This window comes from Amblyomma maculatum, chromosome 1 (assembly GCF_055883805.1).
Source record: "Amblyomma maculatum isolate TAMU_Amacu chromosome 1, ASM5588380v1, whole genome shotgun sequence".
Taxonomy (NCBI): Eukaryota; Metazoa; Arthropoda; class Arachnida; order Ixodida; family Ixodidae; genus Amblyomma; species Amblyomma maculatum.
Window position 1 is genome coordinate 121,613,456 of NC_139344.1, and position 19,309 is coordinate 121,632,764.

At 49.6% G+C, this 19,309-nt stretch overlaps 1 protein-coding gene across 6 annotated transcripts in view; it reads right to left on the reverse strand.

Annotated features, from left to right (window-relative positions):
• The window catches only part of tna (Zinc finger MIZ domain-containing protein tonalli), a 254,780-nt gene that overhangs the window by 66,787 nt on the left and 168,684 nt on the right, over positions 1–19,309 (reverse strand). Inside the window, exon 1 of one of the 6 annotated variants that reach the window (XM_084588925.1) lies at positions 1,421–1,488. The exons of the other annotated variants lie outside the window; for them this stretch is intronic. Coding sequence (XP_084445051.1) covers positions 1,421–1,473 — 53 coding nt within the window. The 5' untranslated portion in view covers positions 1,474–1,488. Of the gene's footprint in view, positions 1–1,420; positions 1,489–19,309 lie in introns of those variants that run through there. 6 annotated transcript variants of the gene reach the window in all.

The window sequence follows — 19,309 nt, forward strand, 5'->3', positions numbered from 1 at the left end:
GAGGCTAAGGGGCACAAATAGTGAAAAAAAAAAAAAAAAGAACTGTACGCGGAACGAGAGGAAAGCATAGCTAGGGGTGATGTGTTTCATGTCGGGGTGATCACAGCTGGTGCAGCGTTGGAAAACGTGGCATGACGCAGTTCACAAAATTGCGGACGATCGCCTCATCCAGGCCTGCTGACATTTAGCCCAAGATTGAACGAAAATGTGGCGATCGATCATCGGCTAGGATTAAGGAGAACTGTACTGTTTGCCAATGAAAGTCGGTTCACGTCATAAATACGCATATTTTCGATCTGCATTAGTAGCACAGCTGATGCTGACGCCTGCATGCGGCGCCTAGTATTTCGTAGCGCAGAATGCTAATTAAACCGCAAGTCTCTGGAAACACGCTGGCAAAGTAGCACCACGAGGCCCGCTGCGTGAAACAGCTTTAAAGGCCGCGCGCGCGCTGACAGCGGCGCCCAACTGACCCCGAATAAAATTCGCTTCACCTGCGCGCGTACGTCACGCGGCGGCCGCAAAGCGCTCGCTTCGCATAGCGGACATCGACGAACGCGAAAAAAAAAAAGTAAAAAAAGCAACGAACAAGCAAAACAGGCCGTGAGGCCGTCACCCTTTGCAACCGGCTTGTATAGGTACAACCCGCTTCCAAATGGCTTTCAGCGCATTTTCTTCAACGTCGAGCGCGAGCCTGAGCGCCCAGGTGACAGCAGCCCCGTCTGCGCTGCAAATGACGTTCAGATCCCTCTGTTTTCTATTATTATTTTTATCGTGTATGGTCGCTGTTCATTTCCCACGGCTTCTCAACAGACATGTCATTTGTAACAGTCGAAGGAGCCATGCACGTGTGTCAGCCAACGGCGACTCCTTATATGACATTCATTGTGTCAGATGCCAGCGTCTGTCACGATAGCAGACGTTGGAACGCTGACTAACTTATCCTTTATAACATTTCTTTTTTCGTCAATGCCGTCCTTAATCACTTCTGAATTGCCAGCTTTAAAAAGCAGTCGCTATATCAGTATGATGCTTTATATTACGCAAATACAAATTCCGCAATCCGTTCGCTCCTTGCTACCCACCGGCTTGCATATTTAGCGTGCAATGACTTCGGGTGGCATTTGCGTTCTCTCGTCGCCTTAAACTCGCTCCAGAAAAGAAAAGAAAGGAAATGGCATATAGAAAATGAATATAAGGCTAAAAGACAATAGCATCAATGGTGTCTTCTCTTTAACTGACGCAACGAGGGACTGGCCCCGTTTTGTTCTAACGCGGGCTCCTGGGCTGTCCACTTCCAGTACACTCCGATCCAGCTCCAAGTTTGATCCGCCCCATTCAGAAGATAAACGATCGCAGTCACTGTATTCAACTATCTCATCACGCTGCCATAAATGTTGGCCACTGCTGGCAGGCTCACATTGGCGGCCGGAGTTCTTGGAAGAAGGCGTCTTCGGGCACACTGCAGGCCATGGACTCAGCGCGATCGCAGCCCGACCGGAGCAAAGGCTTAAATGTCAACAGGTGCCAACCGCGGCTGCGACGTAAATAAGGTCTACACGGACTTTCTCAAGGATACCGACTGCGCGCTTTCCCTGCACATAACGCTCTTTCCAGCGTGCCACGACAAAACAAGTCGAAGAGCTAATATGAACCGCGGCCCTCCAGCGCGATCGACCCCGCGAATTTTCGAATCCTTGCCTCCGTCCAGTTTTTCCCATTGCTTTGCTTGGAAATGAAAATCGTGAGCGCATTAAAAGAGTTAACACCGTGCATAAAACAGTACTCGGGATTACAGAATTAAAACCACGGTGGAGTCTATCCCCCCCCCCCCCCCCATCGTGATTATAACATTTCTAGAAACTTTCAACACTCCAACACAAAAAAAAAAAAACACCTTCTTCAAGGTACTTTTTTTTGTGTGTGTGTGTGTGTGTTTTCAGATACGAAACTTTAGCAAAAAAAAAAAAGCGATAATACAATTTCAATAACCACATTTATTCTCTAACTCGGAAGTAAGCAAAAATTATATTTTGCGCCAAACCAAATATGCTGCACCGCCTTTCCAAGAAGGGACGGGGGTCATGTTGCATCCAATATAATCGAAGAGAAGCTATATGCATCGTTTTGATTCCTCATTGCGGGGTGCGGAAATGCTTGCTTGCGCATTTTACATAGTTTTAGTACGCGCTCTTCCCCAAGTCGGATTCTCAGCTTCGCACGCGCATCACCCAACTGCGGCGAGTCTCTTTTACCTGACGCAGACGATGAAGAGAATCGGAGTAACCGAAAGACGATTGAAATCAGCGGTTGGCTCCTCTGACCCAATTTTGCGGTGTACATATATATATATATATATATATATATATATATATATATATATATATATATATATATATATATGACGAGGTGCTATTGCGCAACAAATTTAATTAGCAAAATTTAGTGTTTTTTCCACCTCCTTGTTAGCATTATTAAAAAAAAAACCTTTTCCACGTTTTCCTTTTTTTTTTTTTTGGATGGAAGACAGCAAGATCTGGAGCGCTCGATAAAGCCCACGAAATATTTTTAAAGGACGGGCCAGCAATGCGTGCTGACAGAATTGCTTCGTTGCACTGCGTGCGCGTATACGCCACATTCTGTGGCGACTTCTTCTAATTATTATTGTTATTAGTATCCTTGCCAAAAGCCGATATGTTATGGCGCGCAGGTGGAAGTAATCTTTCAGAAGTAGTAAGGCTGTGGGTGCCAGCCGCTGCGACCTGTCTCTTAACTGTTTGCCGAACTTTTCTAAACATGAAGAGAAATAAGAGGCACTAAAAGAGGGGTCACCGAGTCTGAAATGTGAGCGACCGCGCATGAGACGAGCGCACATATATATAAGCGCAAAATTTCACTCGGTTACAAACAGAAAGAAGAAAACAATGTTGAAAATGTGAGAGTTCGCCGCCTACGCACTTGCGTAGCAGGGAAACAGCGGGCGACACCATTTCGTTTTTTGTTGATGGCGACAACGCTCTGCGACAGGCGACGCACGTGCCGCGGTAGGCGTCGGCACGGGGAGGAACAGCAACAGGTGGAGTCGCGAAGGATAAAGCCCGGCAACCATCTTCCCACGAGCAGGCACCCCACGCAATGCCGCGCGCAAACCCAAGATGTGCGGTGCTCAAACCTCAGTCGTACTCCGAAAGCTCGACAGTGAAAATTCACGCGAAATAAGCGGCCGTCCTCCTCTCAAGTGCGCCGTCACGCTGGGTTGCTCACTGAATCGATCGGCGAGAGCATCTGTGCATCACATGCATCGACAGCTGCGTTCTTCGCGTCAGGCTCCAGTTGCTGAGCGCGCCCGATGAGAAGTAGCGGGAGTTCTCCGGCGGGAGCGCAAACGTTTATGAGGCGGAATAGAGTAGAGGGGAAGGGGGGCAGAACGCCCCCGAAGTTTCCGAAATTTTCTGAAGAACGCTGCATCCTTTCCTCCTTCTGGCCACCTTTTCTTTTTTTTTCTTTTTTTTTTTTTTTGAACGGTGGTGTTTAGCACCTCCCGAAATTTTTTGTCTGGTACGCCACTGGCATAGAGCTCCAGACGAACGTACAGGCGCGCCGCGAGCGGGTGGTCGGCTCGGTCATGTCCAACCATTTGGCTACGTTGTGCCGACTGCAAATAAGTACACTCTGCCCACGATAAATTACCTCCATCCGAGACTGTTTCACGATATTACCCCGTTTCGTGCCCTCTTCTCACGACTTTGGTGAACTGTGGAAGGAGGAGGGGGCACGACGACACTGCACAATTCGCAAAGGGAGAGCAATGTTACCGTGGGCACAGGAGAGTACGGCGAGCCCGTAAGCACACACAGCCGGAGCCGCGGCAGTCACCCGGAGGGTATACATAGTTACCCTGGCAGGAAAAGTTAACGCAGTGGTTACTGTGGAAGAAGGGCGATTACGGCTGGAGCGGAGGAACGTAGCACGGCCCTCCGTAACGGCTGTTGCGAAACGCGCTATTCGGCGAACGAGTATGCCTGGAAGACCAACAATACCAATCTATACCCCCCCCAACACACACACACACACACACACACACACACACACACACACACACACACACACACACACACACACACACACACACACACACACACACACACACACACACACACATATATATATATATATATATATATATATATATATATATATATATATATATATATATATATATATATATATATATGCTAATATCGTGTAGTAAAAGTGCCGTAACAGCTGTTGCACAGTGGTAACTACGTTGTCTTGCTTTTATGTCATGCATAGACGAGGAACAACAAAAGAAAACTTCACGCATTCTTTTTGTCGTGTCAGTTGCAAGCGAGCGTGCGGCGGCAGCCATCAAGTAGCGAGTACGCGTACGACATACCAACTTAGAATACTTCTCTGTTATCGGTTTCTCGACCCGAGCATTTGCTGTTATAGCTGCCTTATTTACTTTCCTATAGTGTAACGCATTCCAGTCAAAGTCGGCCTGGCGAGTGCAAGGGACAGGGACGCTTGCGCATGGCTAGCGTCCCTTTACGGCGTTTCTCGAGCGCGACGAGCTCACACCAGACACGCAAACGCTATCACACCCGAAGACAACAAAAGCGGATACTATGAGTCCTTGCGCGCGCTAGAACGTAACAGAGGACGCTGCACAAGAAGGAAATTATTTCCTTGCCGTCTTGCGGTCCCAAGGACGCGGGTCCGATTCCGGCCGCTTTTCAATGGAGGTGAAGCACAAAGCTTCCCGTCTACTGTGCGATGTCAGTGCACGTTTAAAAAAAAAAAAAGGAAAAAAAAAAAAAAAAAAAACAGGCGGTCGGAATTCCCTGAGTCCTTCAGTACGGCTTCACTCATAGCCTGTGCCACCTTGGGACGTTGAAACCCTATAAATCGAACCAAACCTGAACATTTCCTCCTTGTGCTGGGCTGTGTACGAAATCGCGTTTCTTTTGTTTTTGCCGCACTAAGCGCATGAGCGAATGTCCCCTGGCATACGATATGTACGCCAGGTGAAACGAGCAGTAGCGCCGCTTGCTGTCGACGGCGCAGATTGCCTCAGTGTGCGGCGCTACCACACTGGCAACTTAAAAATGTGAAATCGAATGCCAGACCAAAAAAAAAAAAAAAAAAACCTATACATTTCTGCGTGTGTTTTATCGTTTCGAACAATGTCAAGCACGGTCATATGCTTCACAAAACTAATATAGGGGGGATAAAAGAAAGGAAAACCTTTTCTGCACATTTCTCTCTGTACAATGCTCCCGGCTAACGCCGGGGAATAATATCAGCAGCGTCCACATTCATCCTGGAGCAGCGGAGAATATCCCGTGACATTTCAAGCGGAAGCTGCCATTCGTCCGGGAGCTACACCGTCGTACGACGACCAACCGAACGACCGAGCGACCGACTAAAGGACGCCGCCGCAGAGGTGACACAGCGCCATTTCGTTAGGCCCGCGGGAAAAGTGGCCCGGCGTCTGCCGTCAAGACAGCGACAGCAGTAGATCGCGACGCCTAAGAAAGCGTCGGGCAGTCTACTCAGAGCTGCTGAGAGTCCATTCGCATTTTCTATGACCCTGATAGCGTTCAGGCCGCGACCGGCGGCAAACGAGACGAGTGGAGAGACTGGTGCCCTGGAGCGCAGGGGTCGGCGGAAGGGTCCACTGACCACCTTGCCCCCCCCCCCCCCCCCCCTCCCCCCCTCCCACCCCTCAGCCCCTTCTCCTTCTCCTACCTTATTCTACAAGAGAAATACAAGCCAAACAGAGCTGTGCGGGAAGAGAATGGGTTTTCTCTCTCCGCGGAGCTGCTGCTGTCGGGCGCATCCAGGTCACGCATGTCTCCTCCAGCCCTTGACAGCACGCCTGACAGCCAAATTAGACACAGTGGCTGATATTGGCGAGACGTATTCGATCTGATATGCCTGTGCAATCCAACTTTTGCGACAGTCCTTCCCTGCCGAGCGCCCGCTGACAGCGCACCTGCGGCGTCGAAAACCAGCATCGCCGACGTCACACGCGCGAAGCCTCCGTCATCGCTCACCAGCGGGACGCGCGCGACCGGTTGCCCGCTGATTGCGCGCACAATGGACGGGACGAGAGCGGCGAGGAAGAGGGGCACGTCCCCCGCGCACTCCTCTCCGCCGCACCTACCTCAACGGACGAGAGCAAAAACTCTGCTCGCGCGCACATTAAAGCCTGTTCCCATCGGAGCTCACTGATTGATTGATCGCATTTTTCTTTCTTTTTTTTTTTCTGCCGTTCTAGCTGCTAAGTACGTTGCGCAAAAGCTGCTCCGCAAAACAGCACAAACGGCACGCTTTACCACAACGCCTAATCACTTCGTTGGCATACTCGCGGCGCATGAGCCGCATCCGGCGAGATTCGCGGTCTGCCGGCCATAATTAGTGGCGGGTTTACAGGCAACTCTCAGACGCCCCAGGGTGGTTATATTCGCGCAACGCACTACTTAAACGCTTTTCGTACAACAAAATGAGAACCTAATATGATATCGTTATTGCAAATTTCTCCCTTGAGGCTAGTGACGGGCTCAATTAATTCGCTATTGGCTAGAACTACGCTTAAAACCACCGTGCGCGAATAAGCGATTAACGAGTCAGTAGTACCTCGCCACCGCGGTAGGCACTGATGCGCAGCTCACATCCAGCGGCATGAAAGTTGGCTGTGAGGGCTGCCGAGGCTCAAGCGCCTGATCCTAACACCGTTCCACTTTAAACGTGCGTGCAAATAAAACCTTTGAAAATAAAACACAGAGGACGACGGTATACAGTTTGTTTCTTTTTTAGGTCCAAATTTAAAAAGGGGGGTGGGGGGAGGTACCTGACTAGATTAATCTTAGCCATGGGCCTGTATTAGGGGCTACGGCGGACGCCAGATAAAACGCAGAACGCTTCAATTAGTTCGCTAATTAACTAAATACGTTAATTGCGTACGTGTGCTGTGCGATGTCAGCGCACGTTAAAGATCCCCATGTGGTCGAAATTACTGCGTAGCCCTCCACTACGGCTCCTCTTTCTCTCTTTCCACTTTAACTACCACCTTCATCACTTCCCTTACGGCGCGGTTCAGGTGTCCACAGACACAAGTGTGACAGATACTGCGCCTTTCCCTTCCTGTGAACCAATTATTATTATTATTATATTTTTATTCTTCATTTTAGACAGTATGCTGTATTCGCAAATTCGAGCTCGTCCTCCAAACAGTGCTCGCAGTACTACTTTTGTTTTGGGCTAGTTGGTTCGTAGGCATGCTCGTAGCCAGAAGAATTGGCGCCAGTCCTGTTACTTTATGTCCCTCCTTGTCATTGTCCCATTCACGCCGTTATTCTGTTTCAAACATAGCTCCAAATAGTATAGCAGCGAAATATGTTTTCCTAAAAAAAAAAAAAAAAGTTTTAGCGGGCGCTACAAGACCCTTAAAATGCGGTTTCACCCAATAACAGAGCGCCAGCGGCGCGTCCGGCGTAGATCTCTAATAGACCAATGCGCGCTTTGAGGCCGGACTGCAGGAGCTATGACTGCGCTCATTGGGTACTGACGCGGTAGCTATCAGCGAGACTGCGGTCGGAACAAAATTGACAACCCACCGTCTCGCTTTCTCTTGATGTCAGCAGAGTGACGAAATCCTCTGGGTGGAGTGATCTACGTCACAGGCTCTGTGCTAACGTGTGAAACTGCCTATCAGGGTGGCATTTGAGGGCCTTATAACGCGCGCTACAATTTTTTAAAAGAAAGTTTGTTTTCACGGCTGTAGTATTTGGAGGACGAGCTCGAATTATGCAAATACAACAACCCACAAAATGAAAGTTACAAGGCCAATTAACGTATTTAATTAATTAGGGAACTAATTGAGGCAGTCTGACTCTTACACGGTGTCTACTGTAGCCACCATTATAGCCACAGGGATAAATTAAATTTGTAGCCAGTTAACTTTATCTTAAAATGTTGCACCTTCTATATATATATATATATAACGAAAAGGTATGTGTGTAGTTCATAGCGAGAGGAGGAAGACAGCTATGGTTGGAAACGCACAGATTGCATTAAGTGGTTAAGAGCAACGCTGGTTAATCGGGGATCGGGCTGCATTTCCGCAATAAAATTTGAGATCTCCCTTAGGCGAACTGCGTTAGTGGGATTTCCAGGTGAGACATGCGATGTTTATTGGGTTTGATTCTAAAATAACAATCTTGCAAAGAGTGCTAAACACTAGCCGGCGAGATTTTCTCTCATAACCCGTAAAGCAATCAGTCTAGATCGATGTTAATTTGACACTCGTCTAAGGCCACCGTGCACCTGTAAGGGCACTGGCGAGCCGGCGAGTGCTATAGCGGCACCAAGGCAGCCTCGCAAACACCAAGCAAGCGGTGTAAGCATGGTTATTGATGTTCAAGGAATTAATGGACGCACCTGATGACACGGGCAAGTACAGCGGTAGAACTCTGCACCTAGCCTCCGCGAAGGCCAACTTTTCACTTTGCCTGCGCCTTATACGACGGAGAAAACTCGCAAAAAGTCCACAAGACTGTAACGCACGGACTCTGTGAGCCCGTGCCTAGTAGCGACCTTTCCGCAAGCTCTCCCTTTCGCAAGGCGCAGAAGCAATGCAAAGGCAGCGGTCACGTAAGCTGCAGGTCGAAGATTTGGTCGCTGCACACAGTGGCAGCATAGACGTATACAACCGTGCAGTCCGTCCGATTCAGTTACTCCTAGCCACGGCCATTGCCTAGCACAAAATATGTCGTTATCTAGCACAGCACTGAATTATAGAAGGCGTGCGAGTGATCTCCGGATCTTTCCCGTCTTGCGTCTTCTCCAACGACAGCAGGAATATCCGCAGGTCCCCGACGGAACAACGCAAAAGTTTGCAGCGTTGCCAAAATGGTAACGCCGCGGCTAAAAGCCCCGATACAATACGTCACGCAATGCGACCAGGTGTGGCAGGTCACTCGATTTTCTCGCGCCGGCAGTGAACCTGGAGTCTTTGTGCTACGTTTATTTATGCGCTGGTTCCTGCAAGCATGGTAACAAACCAACTATCCCATCAGCAAGTATTGCTTGCACCACCGCCACCCACTGCGTTTGGCTCGCTGGACATGATAGATGTATAAGCGACGTCTAAGGCGAGCTGATAACGCCTGAACCACGCTTCTTTCTGGCAGAAACGATCATGACCAGAGAACGAAACCTTACGGGACTATGGTCCCCGCGTGGGCCTCACTGAGCGTTGCGACAGCCTCCTTGCAAGTGGGTGCGAAGAAGCCAAACGAGCCGATTGGCTGCCTTCGTCTACCAAACGAATTTACCCTGGAAACAGCAATGCGCCCAGCGAGTTTGAAGGAATATAGATACCAAATTTCAGTTACATGTCTTCCTCCTTGCAATGACGCGTAAGAAATGAATTCCCTCTCGGCATTCGCACATGACCGCTAAATAAGCCGTAACTGAATTTCGTCTCTCTCTTGTATTGGTTTAAACAACTGAGCGGTGGCTTTAAGGCCAGTATAATTCACGTTAGGCATAAAGAGGACTGAAGAATAATTCGGCTTTTCCACTCATTGTGACTCAGGCTCATAAGGCAGGCTGGCTTTAGCGTTGTAAACAATTAGAACGAAGGTGCAGCGATTATATATATATATATATATATATATATATATATATATATATATATATATATATATATATATATATATATATATACAATGTCTCCTCACATTATCTAAGATACTGAACTTCGACTCCATGACTCCATAGCCACCCTTGTTGAATCTTAAAAGTAGGAAAAAGCAAAAGAAGAAATTTGAGCCTTACCAGCAGCCTTAGCAGTAAATACCGCGAAACGATTCATGTATACAGTCCCGGTCATATTAATACTGAGCGCACCTCGGCCATAAAATTTTTTGTCAAGCGATACCTTGCGAATGCTAGGAAGTATCTTATACGTATTAGAAAAAAAGCCGGTTGCCCCAGCCCAACTTGATACGGGCCCCAGGGGGTGCCCTGTGTTGTGTACTACTTAGGAAACCATGGTACGGTCTTTTGGCTTTTCTTTATAAGGTCCGCTTCCTAGAGATTGCACATATCGAGCCTGTGTATACAGTTGTTGCGTCCTTTCAACTGCGTTATACAAATCAACCAGTAACATTACGTCATTTCGCGGTCAAGGTGCCCGCGCGCGGTACCCTTAATAGCTGAGCGGGGGTAACGTGGCCCAGATCTGGCAGAACAGCAGCGCACAGATAGTCCCAGGTACTGGTAGCCAGCGCGAAGGATGGCAAAGTTACATACAAATTAGACCAGCTTGTGCAGTACAGAAAAAACTGCCAACGAGTCGCTATTACGACGTTGTCCTCGCAGGGCTAAACGAGACTCCTGGTGGTGGTGGTGAAATCTCTATTTCCGTAAAGAGAGAGATAAAAAAAAAGAAAAACATTGTCAGACGATCAATGGGCTTCTTTTCGTTGGCTTCGTGATGTGGCCGTCAGACGGCTAAATCACTACCATACAGGGCATTCAGAATTAGGCTTCCAGGTTTGCTTTTTCAAAACAGTGGTGAGCCAGTTCTGCACGTAGCTTATCCAACGAAGCAGTCACAGAGAGAACAATTGTCGCCAGTGTCCCTGTTAACTAAATCCAATAATAAACCTTTACTTGATCACAGCGGTTCGCTGGTATTCCTTATAGTCAACTTTCACGCGGTCGTATTTCTATAGGACGGGACTGCCAGGAAGGTTCGATGCATCAGCAGCATTTCGGATGTTAGTCGGACCGCGGCGGGTCCGCGTGAGCTGTGTCGTACGTGGGTGGAGGAATAAACAAAGTAAATGCTGAAAATTACAACAGGTAAAATTCTTCAAGCATGAATATATTCCAGGTTCTTCACCTCCGAATTTCCTACTGAACGCGCGCTGGCAACAACCTGCATTTGATGATGACAACCAGAGGAAAACTGAGACTTCGCCGTTGTCTTCTCGGGCACCTCTTTTCGGTGGGGGGCGAATTCTGACAATGGAATTTTGTTGTTCATATTTCCAGGAATCCTGGAGCCCGGGAATTAAAGTAAGTAGGAAAATCTGCCTGACAGGGCTTTTGTAAATCAAGTATAAACTATACAAAACTGCAAGCGTTGGACAAATCTCAGGGGCCCGCAGTGGCTACGCGGGAGAGCATACAACACCAAAATGCGCGCGAGAAACCTGAGGGGCAAATATAACACGCCAGGATTACTTTGCGTGCTACAAAGGCTTCGAATGCGGAACCTCCCTCTTGCTTGCTTCAGCAGGGGTAGTCGTTGCGGAGCGCGATATTCCCCACTCGTTATCGGGGCGAGGCCGATGCCGCCGCGAATTGACCGCAAAATGCAACGCCAGAGCGAAGCAGGCGTCGCTCTTCGTGCCGTGAGCTTCCGGTCCTTTCGCTTGCCTCCGCCCGCCTCTCCTGATCTGGTGCCAACGAGCGCGAAAAAGAGGGAAGCGGTCGGCAACGTCTTCTCCACCGCAACCAGTGGATACGTCCTTGTGGCGGCATCCGCTCCAAGGGTGCCGTGCAGGAAGAGCAAGCCATCGATGTCCTGGTACCGTTCGCTCGCTGCGCGTTTCTTCCGCGTGCTGGGCAATGCCGGCAGCGGGAGGCCCAAGCGGTGGACAGTACTTACGTCCATCTGGGGATCCCGCTGCAACCGCCGGAAGTTATATTTCCGGAGCGGATTTCTCGATCACCCGGACGCCTTTTGACGCGTTTCCAACGACGACCACGAGCGCCAGTAACCTCAGGAGTAAACGAAACGCTCTCCTGTGACTTGAAAGCTCCGTCACCCGAGGTGCTGGGAATTCAGCGGCGCACGGTTAATTGTGCACGCGCCCAAACTTACCAGCATAATGTATCTCCCGAATTCATCCGTTAGCGCCTTGTGATCACCGCAGTGCGGTATTCCTTTGCTCTGGACAACACCCGCAGTACCCGATCCAGCGCGAAGACCTGAGCTACTGACGCAGGACGCTTCTGCGCTATGAGTCATAGAATTTTCACCAACACGCACCGCCATCATTTTCCAATCGGAACCGGCAAAAACGCTGTGCCTTCACATGCTCTGCCGGTTTTCGCGCGGAAACAATCAGCGATGACGTGCCGTCGTCTTTGATACGGGTGGCAATGATGGAGCGAGTTTTCTCACCGGGGACACCCTCTAAAAGACGCCCCAAGCCGGCGTTCAGCTTGGTGTCAGATGTCGCGCCAGATTTGTCCTTAATGTGACGATCAGCCGGCTGTTTTTCCACGCGCTGATAGGTGAAGAATTACCTTCACTGTGCTTCGTACCAAAGCGGAACTTTATCCCGGAATCCATATCTGGAGGTCTTTCCAGCGGCAAACCGGCTTCCTAGCCGGTCCGGGTGCTGGCGTTATTTCAGTAAGCGCCGCGCGGCACCGGCAGCGATAAGGCGAGACAATAGGAGAGCTTATCTAAGCGGCCCCGATAGTTAACGACAAGCATGCAGGTTGATTTCGTGATTATGTTCAGCCTAACCGCGTTTCCTCCTCTCTTTATCCGTAATGCGATGCGGTTAAACCTAGGATACAAACTAAGGAAACGCCTCCTCAGTTTCAATGGCAGCAATATCCTCAGTTTCGCAGTGGGCACCTTTGTTCGCTTTTACTCGTCGCTATGAGGAGCCACTAATGGAAAGCAATGACTTGCTTCATAGAGCGAGCTGCTAGCACTTGTTCGTCCATTTCCTGTGGCGTGTAATGATGGGTTGCTCGTTACCTCTCACTTGAGAACAAGAAAGGGTGGGAAAGTGTTTGATTTGTCGAAACCTGCTCATATTAGCTGGCACTGAAATCGAGGAGGCTCGGGATGCCGAGTCACAAACGATAGTGCAACACGTGGCCACGAGAAAGGAACTAAACAAAACTGAAAGCGCATACTAGCACACCCTGCAGCAGAAGTGATGGCTGGTGCTGGTAGCCATTGCATCGTTCCCGTGGCGGCCGAATGGGTGCAGCTGGTAGCAGGACGGCTACTAAAATATGTCCGGGGGTGTTTCTATAAATTATAAGTTATTCACCCCTCTATCAGTCCCCAGCTATATCACGCGAGGAGCTGTCCAGTCGCAAGCATTTTGCCAGTCGTACCAACTGAGCTACAAATCCAGACGTGGATTCAGTGATAGGGCACATAGAAAAATGAATGGATTGCGAAAAATAACTATTGCGAAATAGAACAACCAGCGTTACATCGAAGCATTTTGGGCCACATCGTCAACGGACACAGTTCTCACACCTTCAGCGACAAGCCCAGAAAAAAATTATGTCATCGCTCAGTAGCATTTTTTTTTTTTTCAGCTATCCCCGTACAGTCCGATCCCCATAACTGCCTTTGACTCCGTACTGTGAAGCATTCCTTTCATTGCCTTATTTTATTATCTCCTAACGTTTTTTGTTTGTTTGCTTTTTTAGCTCTCCGCTGCCCTCTATTTTCAACTTTTATTTGAGGCGGTTGCTCTTAGATGACACCAGCGACACGCTCTATTTTTTAATTATTTTCAATAAGCCCCACCATACTGAAACAGAACTTCCCGGGCCCGAGAATTCTGGGAGGCACGTGCGCGGTCGAAATTTGGATGCACCTGTCGCGCACTTCAATAAAGAAGCGAATATAAGGAAATATAAGAAAGAAGCACCGTGAAGCGCTCGAAGGTTGCCCAAAAGGGCAGCGCAAGCACCCTGAACGGAGACGGGGATAAGAATGGGGGCGAGTAATGCGCGGTGAAAGTTCAATTAGTACGTGCGCGAGATGCGGCGGCCGTTTATTATCACTGAAGAGAGCGAAGACGTAATGCGCACCGTGATGAGCGCTATGATGTAATCAGCGCGGAACCTTGAAGTTAACCTTGAACGAGTTATATCTTACGCACGCCCCTCACCCCAAGACAGGGTCGGAGGGCGAGAGTGTTGCAACCGTGGCGCGCACAATTTGCGTGTGCCCCGAAACACAATACTTCAGGCCGTTTTATTTTTGTTCTTTTTTTTTTCTTAATGGAGAAACCGTTGCGTACAGCGCGAGGAGTTATCCAATCAGGCAAGGTGAGGTTACACCGGCATCCTTTCCTCTTGCCTCCCTCTCTGTCCTCCCTGCTGCGGTGTCGACGCCGACCGACAGTGGCAAGCGTATTAGATGTCAGTAATTTCCTAAGGCAATTTCCTTAGTGAGCGCGCGTGGCGGCTCAGGCCGGAGGAAGCGGAGGACAGTCGGTGTCAGTTATTAGCGCGCGCGTCTAAGAAGCCGCTACGCAGCACGTGCTGACGGAACTCGAGCCGGTGGTGCCGCAGCGGAGAAGGACGGGAGAGAGCTCGAAGGTTCCTTTCAGGTTTACCGCGGCGACACGCAGGACTCGGTCGGGCAACGCATTTGTCCGCGCAAGAGACATTAGAGAGTTTTAGCTTACCGTGATCCGCGATTCGCTACTGGGATCCGCCACCGCGCGTTCCACTGCGCATGCCCAGACCCCCCTTGACGCCGACAGCTGGCGCCACATACTGGATGTCTGCACACAGACCTGCCGCGTCGGGGCCAATCAGCTTGACCGCCCCGCCCACGCGCGGTAGAGAGCCACGGTGGCGGATCGCGGATCACGGTAAGCTAAATCTCTCTACTGACGCGCGATCAGGTGCCGCGAAGCTGACGTCCCGGCTCGCGGCTCGAGTCCGCCCTGGTCCGCCTAGGCGCATCGCTACAGGACGAATAGAGAGAGCGAAGCTGCAGACGGCCCCGCCGATGAACCGAGTCAACCAGCGTGATAAATCGACGACGGAAGAAATGTAAAACCGATATGAGCGCCCGCTAAAGCAGCTAGCGTACGAACGACGAAGCGCAACCGACACATCCAGCGCATTATATTTTGGCCCGTTCCTGAATTACAGCTGAGAAGGAAGCGCACATTAGAGGAAAGGGACGGGTGCCGAGTAGGTGGGCCGGAACATACGTTTCACCGCCATTAAAAAAATAAATAAACAAAATAAACTTGCTTGCAGAGTGCCTTTCGTAAGTTGTCAGGTCAATTCAAGTGCATGGCCGAAAAGGACCCGAAGTCATGGGACCCCATTGGCTGTTCTGACTTTCCAGAAAGCTTTAGAGAACGAGGATGAACAGCGTGTTCTGCACATATATAGCGACTATTGGGCTCGCAGTGCACGAAGCAGTCCGAGAACCTTTAAAAAACACTGCGCCGGTGCGGACGATTTTCAGTCTTCCAGTAGCATGCCCGCGCTTAAAGCGACCTCGGGATGTAACGGTATCTTTATCGTGCTTCCCACAATGGTACGTTCAAGGATCTCCAAAACCATCAGAAGCGGTGCGCTTGTAAGTCCAGCTGGTGGACTTGTAAACATTGAGCTCACCTGCGCAGGCAGTAAACACCGAAAAAAAAAAAAACTAATGCTAATAAACAAACGCATACGCGGAGCGTACTTCGCAAGGACGCGTGCAGGGCGGGAAAGGCGCATTGCAGAGCGGCGGCGTCACTCGCTGATGGGCTTTTTCGCCAGCCGTCAGCGGGGGTCAGACTGACGCCGCCGTTGCGCGCTGCCAGAGCTCGGGTTTCTGGTCGCTCGGTTCGCTGTGTGAAAGCGGCGACACCAATGACACGCCACTCATCGACGTGTCAGGAGAGTGACACATCGAGTAGGACGTCGGCAACGTCGGTTGGCGCTGCTCAAAAAACACTTGATTGCGTTTGCTGCAAACGGGGCGAAGCGCCCTGCGACGGCCTCGCAAGCATGCCTCAGCGTGAGCTGTGACAGTCACAATGAAACGCTGTAATCGAACTTTCGCCGAGATATTGCCGCGAAGCTATACCAGTTTTGTTTTTTTTTTTTTTGTTCCTTGCTATATTTCGGCAGAGGTAGAGTAAAAAAAAAAAAAAAATCCCAACGAACATGACAAGGTTTTCAAACAATTAATACACTTACCAGCCACCACTGCGCGGTCTGTGCTGTGTATGTATAGTAGGCGGCGCATGAAGTAATACCCCTTTTTTGTAAGCAGCAAGACGCGCAACTTTTCATCACCGCCCTGTGGGTTCGTCTCACTGCTTTTGAAGGACGACTACATTTTTTTTCGACTCCTTTACGGCGACAGCGACAACTTCTCACATTCCCGTAAGTAAATGCAATGGTAGTGCCCATTAAAAAAAAAAAAAAAAGAATGCGATCAGAAACGATATAGTCGCCGTTGTTACGACCAAGCATCCGCATTTGCGCGCTCTATTGTTCGCCTGTGGGCATGGAAAAGTTTTGTGAATATGTGGTGATGGTCCATTGGCTCTAAGTGAGCCTGTTTCCAGGAATCCTGTTTTGTAAGCATGTTTTGCTTTGTGGACAACCTGCAAATGCCAAATTGGCCCTGTCAAGAGAACGTCTGGAAAAACACAAAGAAACGTCCCCCTGCGGGAAATAGCAGGAAGTGCTTTCTTTTGTTCACCCTTCCAGTCGAGAAGTGCTATCCTCCAGTGATGAATGCCTCCTATCCAAAGGAGACGACAGAGTGACATGTCCGCTGACGTGCAGGACAAGAGAAGAGCATGACTCATACGGCCATTAAGTGATTTCCCGGGAATGCAGGAAAGATTTGCAATTGTCGAAAAGGGACCATGTTGGGAGCCCTATGCGGCGCCACGTGCACTCGGGTTTCTGAGAAGTAAAACCCCCAGAACCAGCCTGTGGTTTCTTTGCTGAAGAATAGAAATGTACCTCCTCTCCTCGCCGTTCCCAAGCTTTTCCCGCCAACAAGTGATCACGCCCAACGAATGAATGCCGGACCAGTCAGTGCTTCAGACCATCAGTGCAGTGATGTGTTCGATTGGATGCCGATACCTGAGGGGCGTGCCCTGGATTTGGTTGGTCAGCATCTTCAGAGAGGGGCTGGACATAGGGGGTTTTTAAGGACGCTGCAGAGCACGAAATGTCGCTCTGGGCCCTGGGTAAACGGCTCATCCAGTCGCTTCTCGCTATGAACTCTTAACGCTTGTCATTTTGCTGATGTACCCTTCTTCTTCATGTAAATATTCTTGTAAATACGTTTTCTCAAAGTGCCAGTAAACCTGCTTGTACATATTTTACCAACTTCGAAGATTCAGTCCTTCTTAAACCCGGAGTCTCTGCACGCTACCAAGTGAAGGCCGGGTCGCCATAGCCCCAGCGTCACGACAACTGGTGGCAGCGGTGGGATCTGAATCTACAAGCCACAACATCTGGTGATTGGAGGTGGATCTGAAGCTACAAGCCACAACACCTTGTGATCGGAGGTGGCATCTCAAGCAACAAGCAGGAGCAACAATCGGCCAACAAGAGGGCAGCTCGGAACATCGATCGCATGTGTGGGTGAGTGCTTGGCTTTTCTTCTGATGTGGACCAGGTTCTAGAACAGGGTTAGATTTTAGAACTGGTAAAGAGAGTGTGGAAACGCCTTTAGGTTTGGTAGTTTGCACTGTTGTTTTGGAAGTAGCCGACACTCGGAGCGATCATGGACCTACAAAAGCTGCAGAAACCGGAACTGTTGCAATTGTGTGAGGAATTGGGAATTGATACAAGTGGTTTGGCACGAAAACCTTTGATTATAAAGGCAATCACAGATTTGGGAGCCGATGATGAGGAGCTCAGTGAAGCATGGAACCTCATCGGTCAAAAAAAGGAACAGCTCAGACAGCAGAAGGAGCGGGAAAAAGAGCAGAAAGAGCGGGAAAAAGAGGAAAAGAGGCGTGAGCGTGAACTTGAGAGGGAAAAAGAGGAAAGGGAGCGCGAACGTGAGTGGGAAAAAGAGGAAAAGAAGCGTGAAAGAGAAGCAAAAAAGCTGGACCAAGAAATTGAGCTCCGGAAATTAGAACTAGAGTTGAGCAAGAGGTCGGGCAATTGTCCCCAGCTAGCGGTACCTCTTCTCAACAAGGAGGCAGATTTCAAGATGTCAAAGTACATGCAGCCATATGTGATATCAGGGGATATCGGTCTGTATCTGGCTAACTTTGAGCGAACCTGCGAAAAACTGTCCTTCCAGCGAGACACTTGGTCTCAGAGATTATTGACGGTTCTGCCCTGCGAGGCAGCGGAGGTTGTCGCGCGGCTAAGCAAGGAGGACGCGGACAACTACGAGAAGGTCAAAGCTTGCCTTCTGAGAAAGTATAGGCTTAGCGCCGAGGCGTTCAGACAACGTTTTCGGAAAGCTACTAAGTCCAGGGACGAGAGTTACCCTGAATTCCTGTACAATTTAAGAGTTAATTTTGGCGAGTGGCTAAAGAGCACAGATTCCTACAGTGATAGGGACGCTGTAGTCGAGCAAATTCTTTTGGAGCAGTTTTATAACTGCCTCCCAGAAAAAGAAAGAAATTGGTTACAGGACCGAGGCGAAATTAAGTCGGCAACTGAAGCTGCCGAACTTATTGAGGAGTATGCTTCGCGCCGACAATTCAGCAACCCAGCAGTGGATAGGCCCCGCAATCCCAAGTTCAGTATGAAAAACCGTCAGGAAAGGCACTTTGCTAGAGTTGGAAACGAAGAAATGAAGGTTTCTTCAGGCAAATTCCCTAGAAAGGACGGCAGTGAGAAAAGTGGGGAAGTGACCAACGTGCAGAACACAAAGAATAAGCTTGAGGCTAGGAAGCCGCTCACATGCTTTAGGTGTAATGAGCAGGGTCACATTGCCGTCAACTGCCGGAAAGAAAAGATTGCTTTCTCGTATGTCAGGGACTGCGATGAAAATATGCAGCTTTTGGAACCCTACCTGCATGACCTAGTAGTCAACGGGAAGCCTTGCAAGGTACTGCGCGATTCGGCCGCAACGATGGATGTTGTCCATCCGGCGTATGTGTCGCCTTCCGACTATACAGGACAGTGTGCGTGGATCCGCCAGGTAGTGGAGGAACAGAGTGTGTGCTTGCCAATCGCGAACGTGGTCATCGAGGGCCCTTTCGGCGAGTTAACAACCGAGGCTGCCGTTTCAGGAAAGCTTCCTAAGTGCTATCCGTATTTGTTTTCCAACAAATCGGACATGCTACTGCGAAAGAGGGGCATCCTTTTCGGAGACAGAGTTGTGCAAGCCTTAACACGTTCAAAGGCGCGAGAACTAGCTACACTGCTCATTCCAGAAGAATCCACAGCGGAGGAAACGGCAGCTAAAACAGTGGTAGATGCGGAAGATAGCAGGTCAGAAAACTTTGAGAGCGAGGCATCTCAGATAAGTCTTGAAAGTGAGCTTGATGAGACG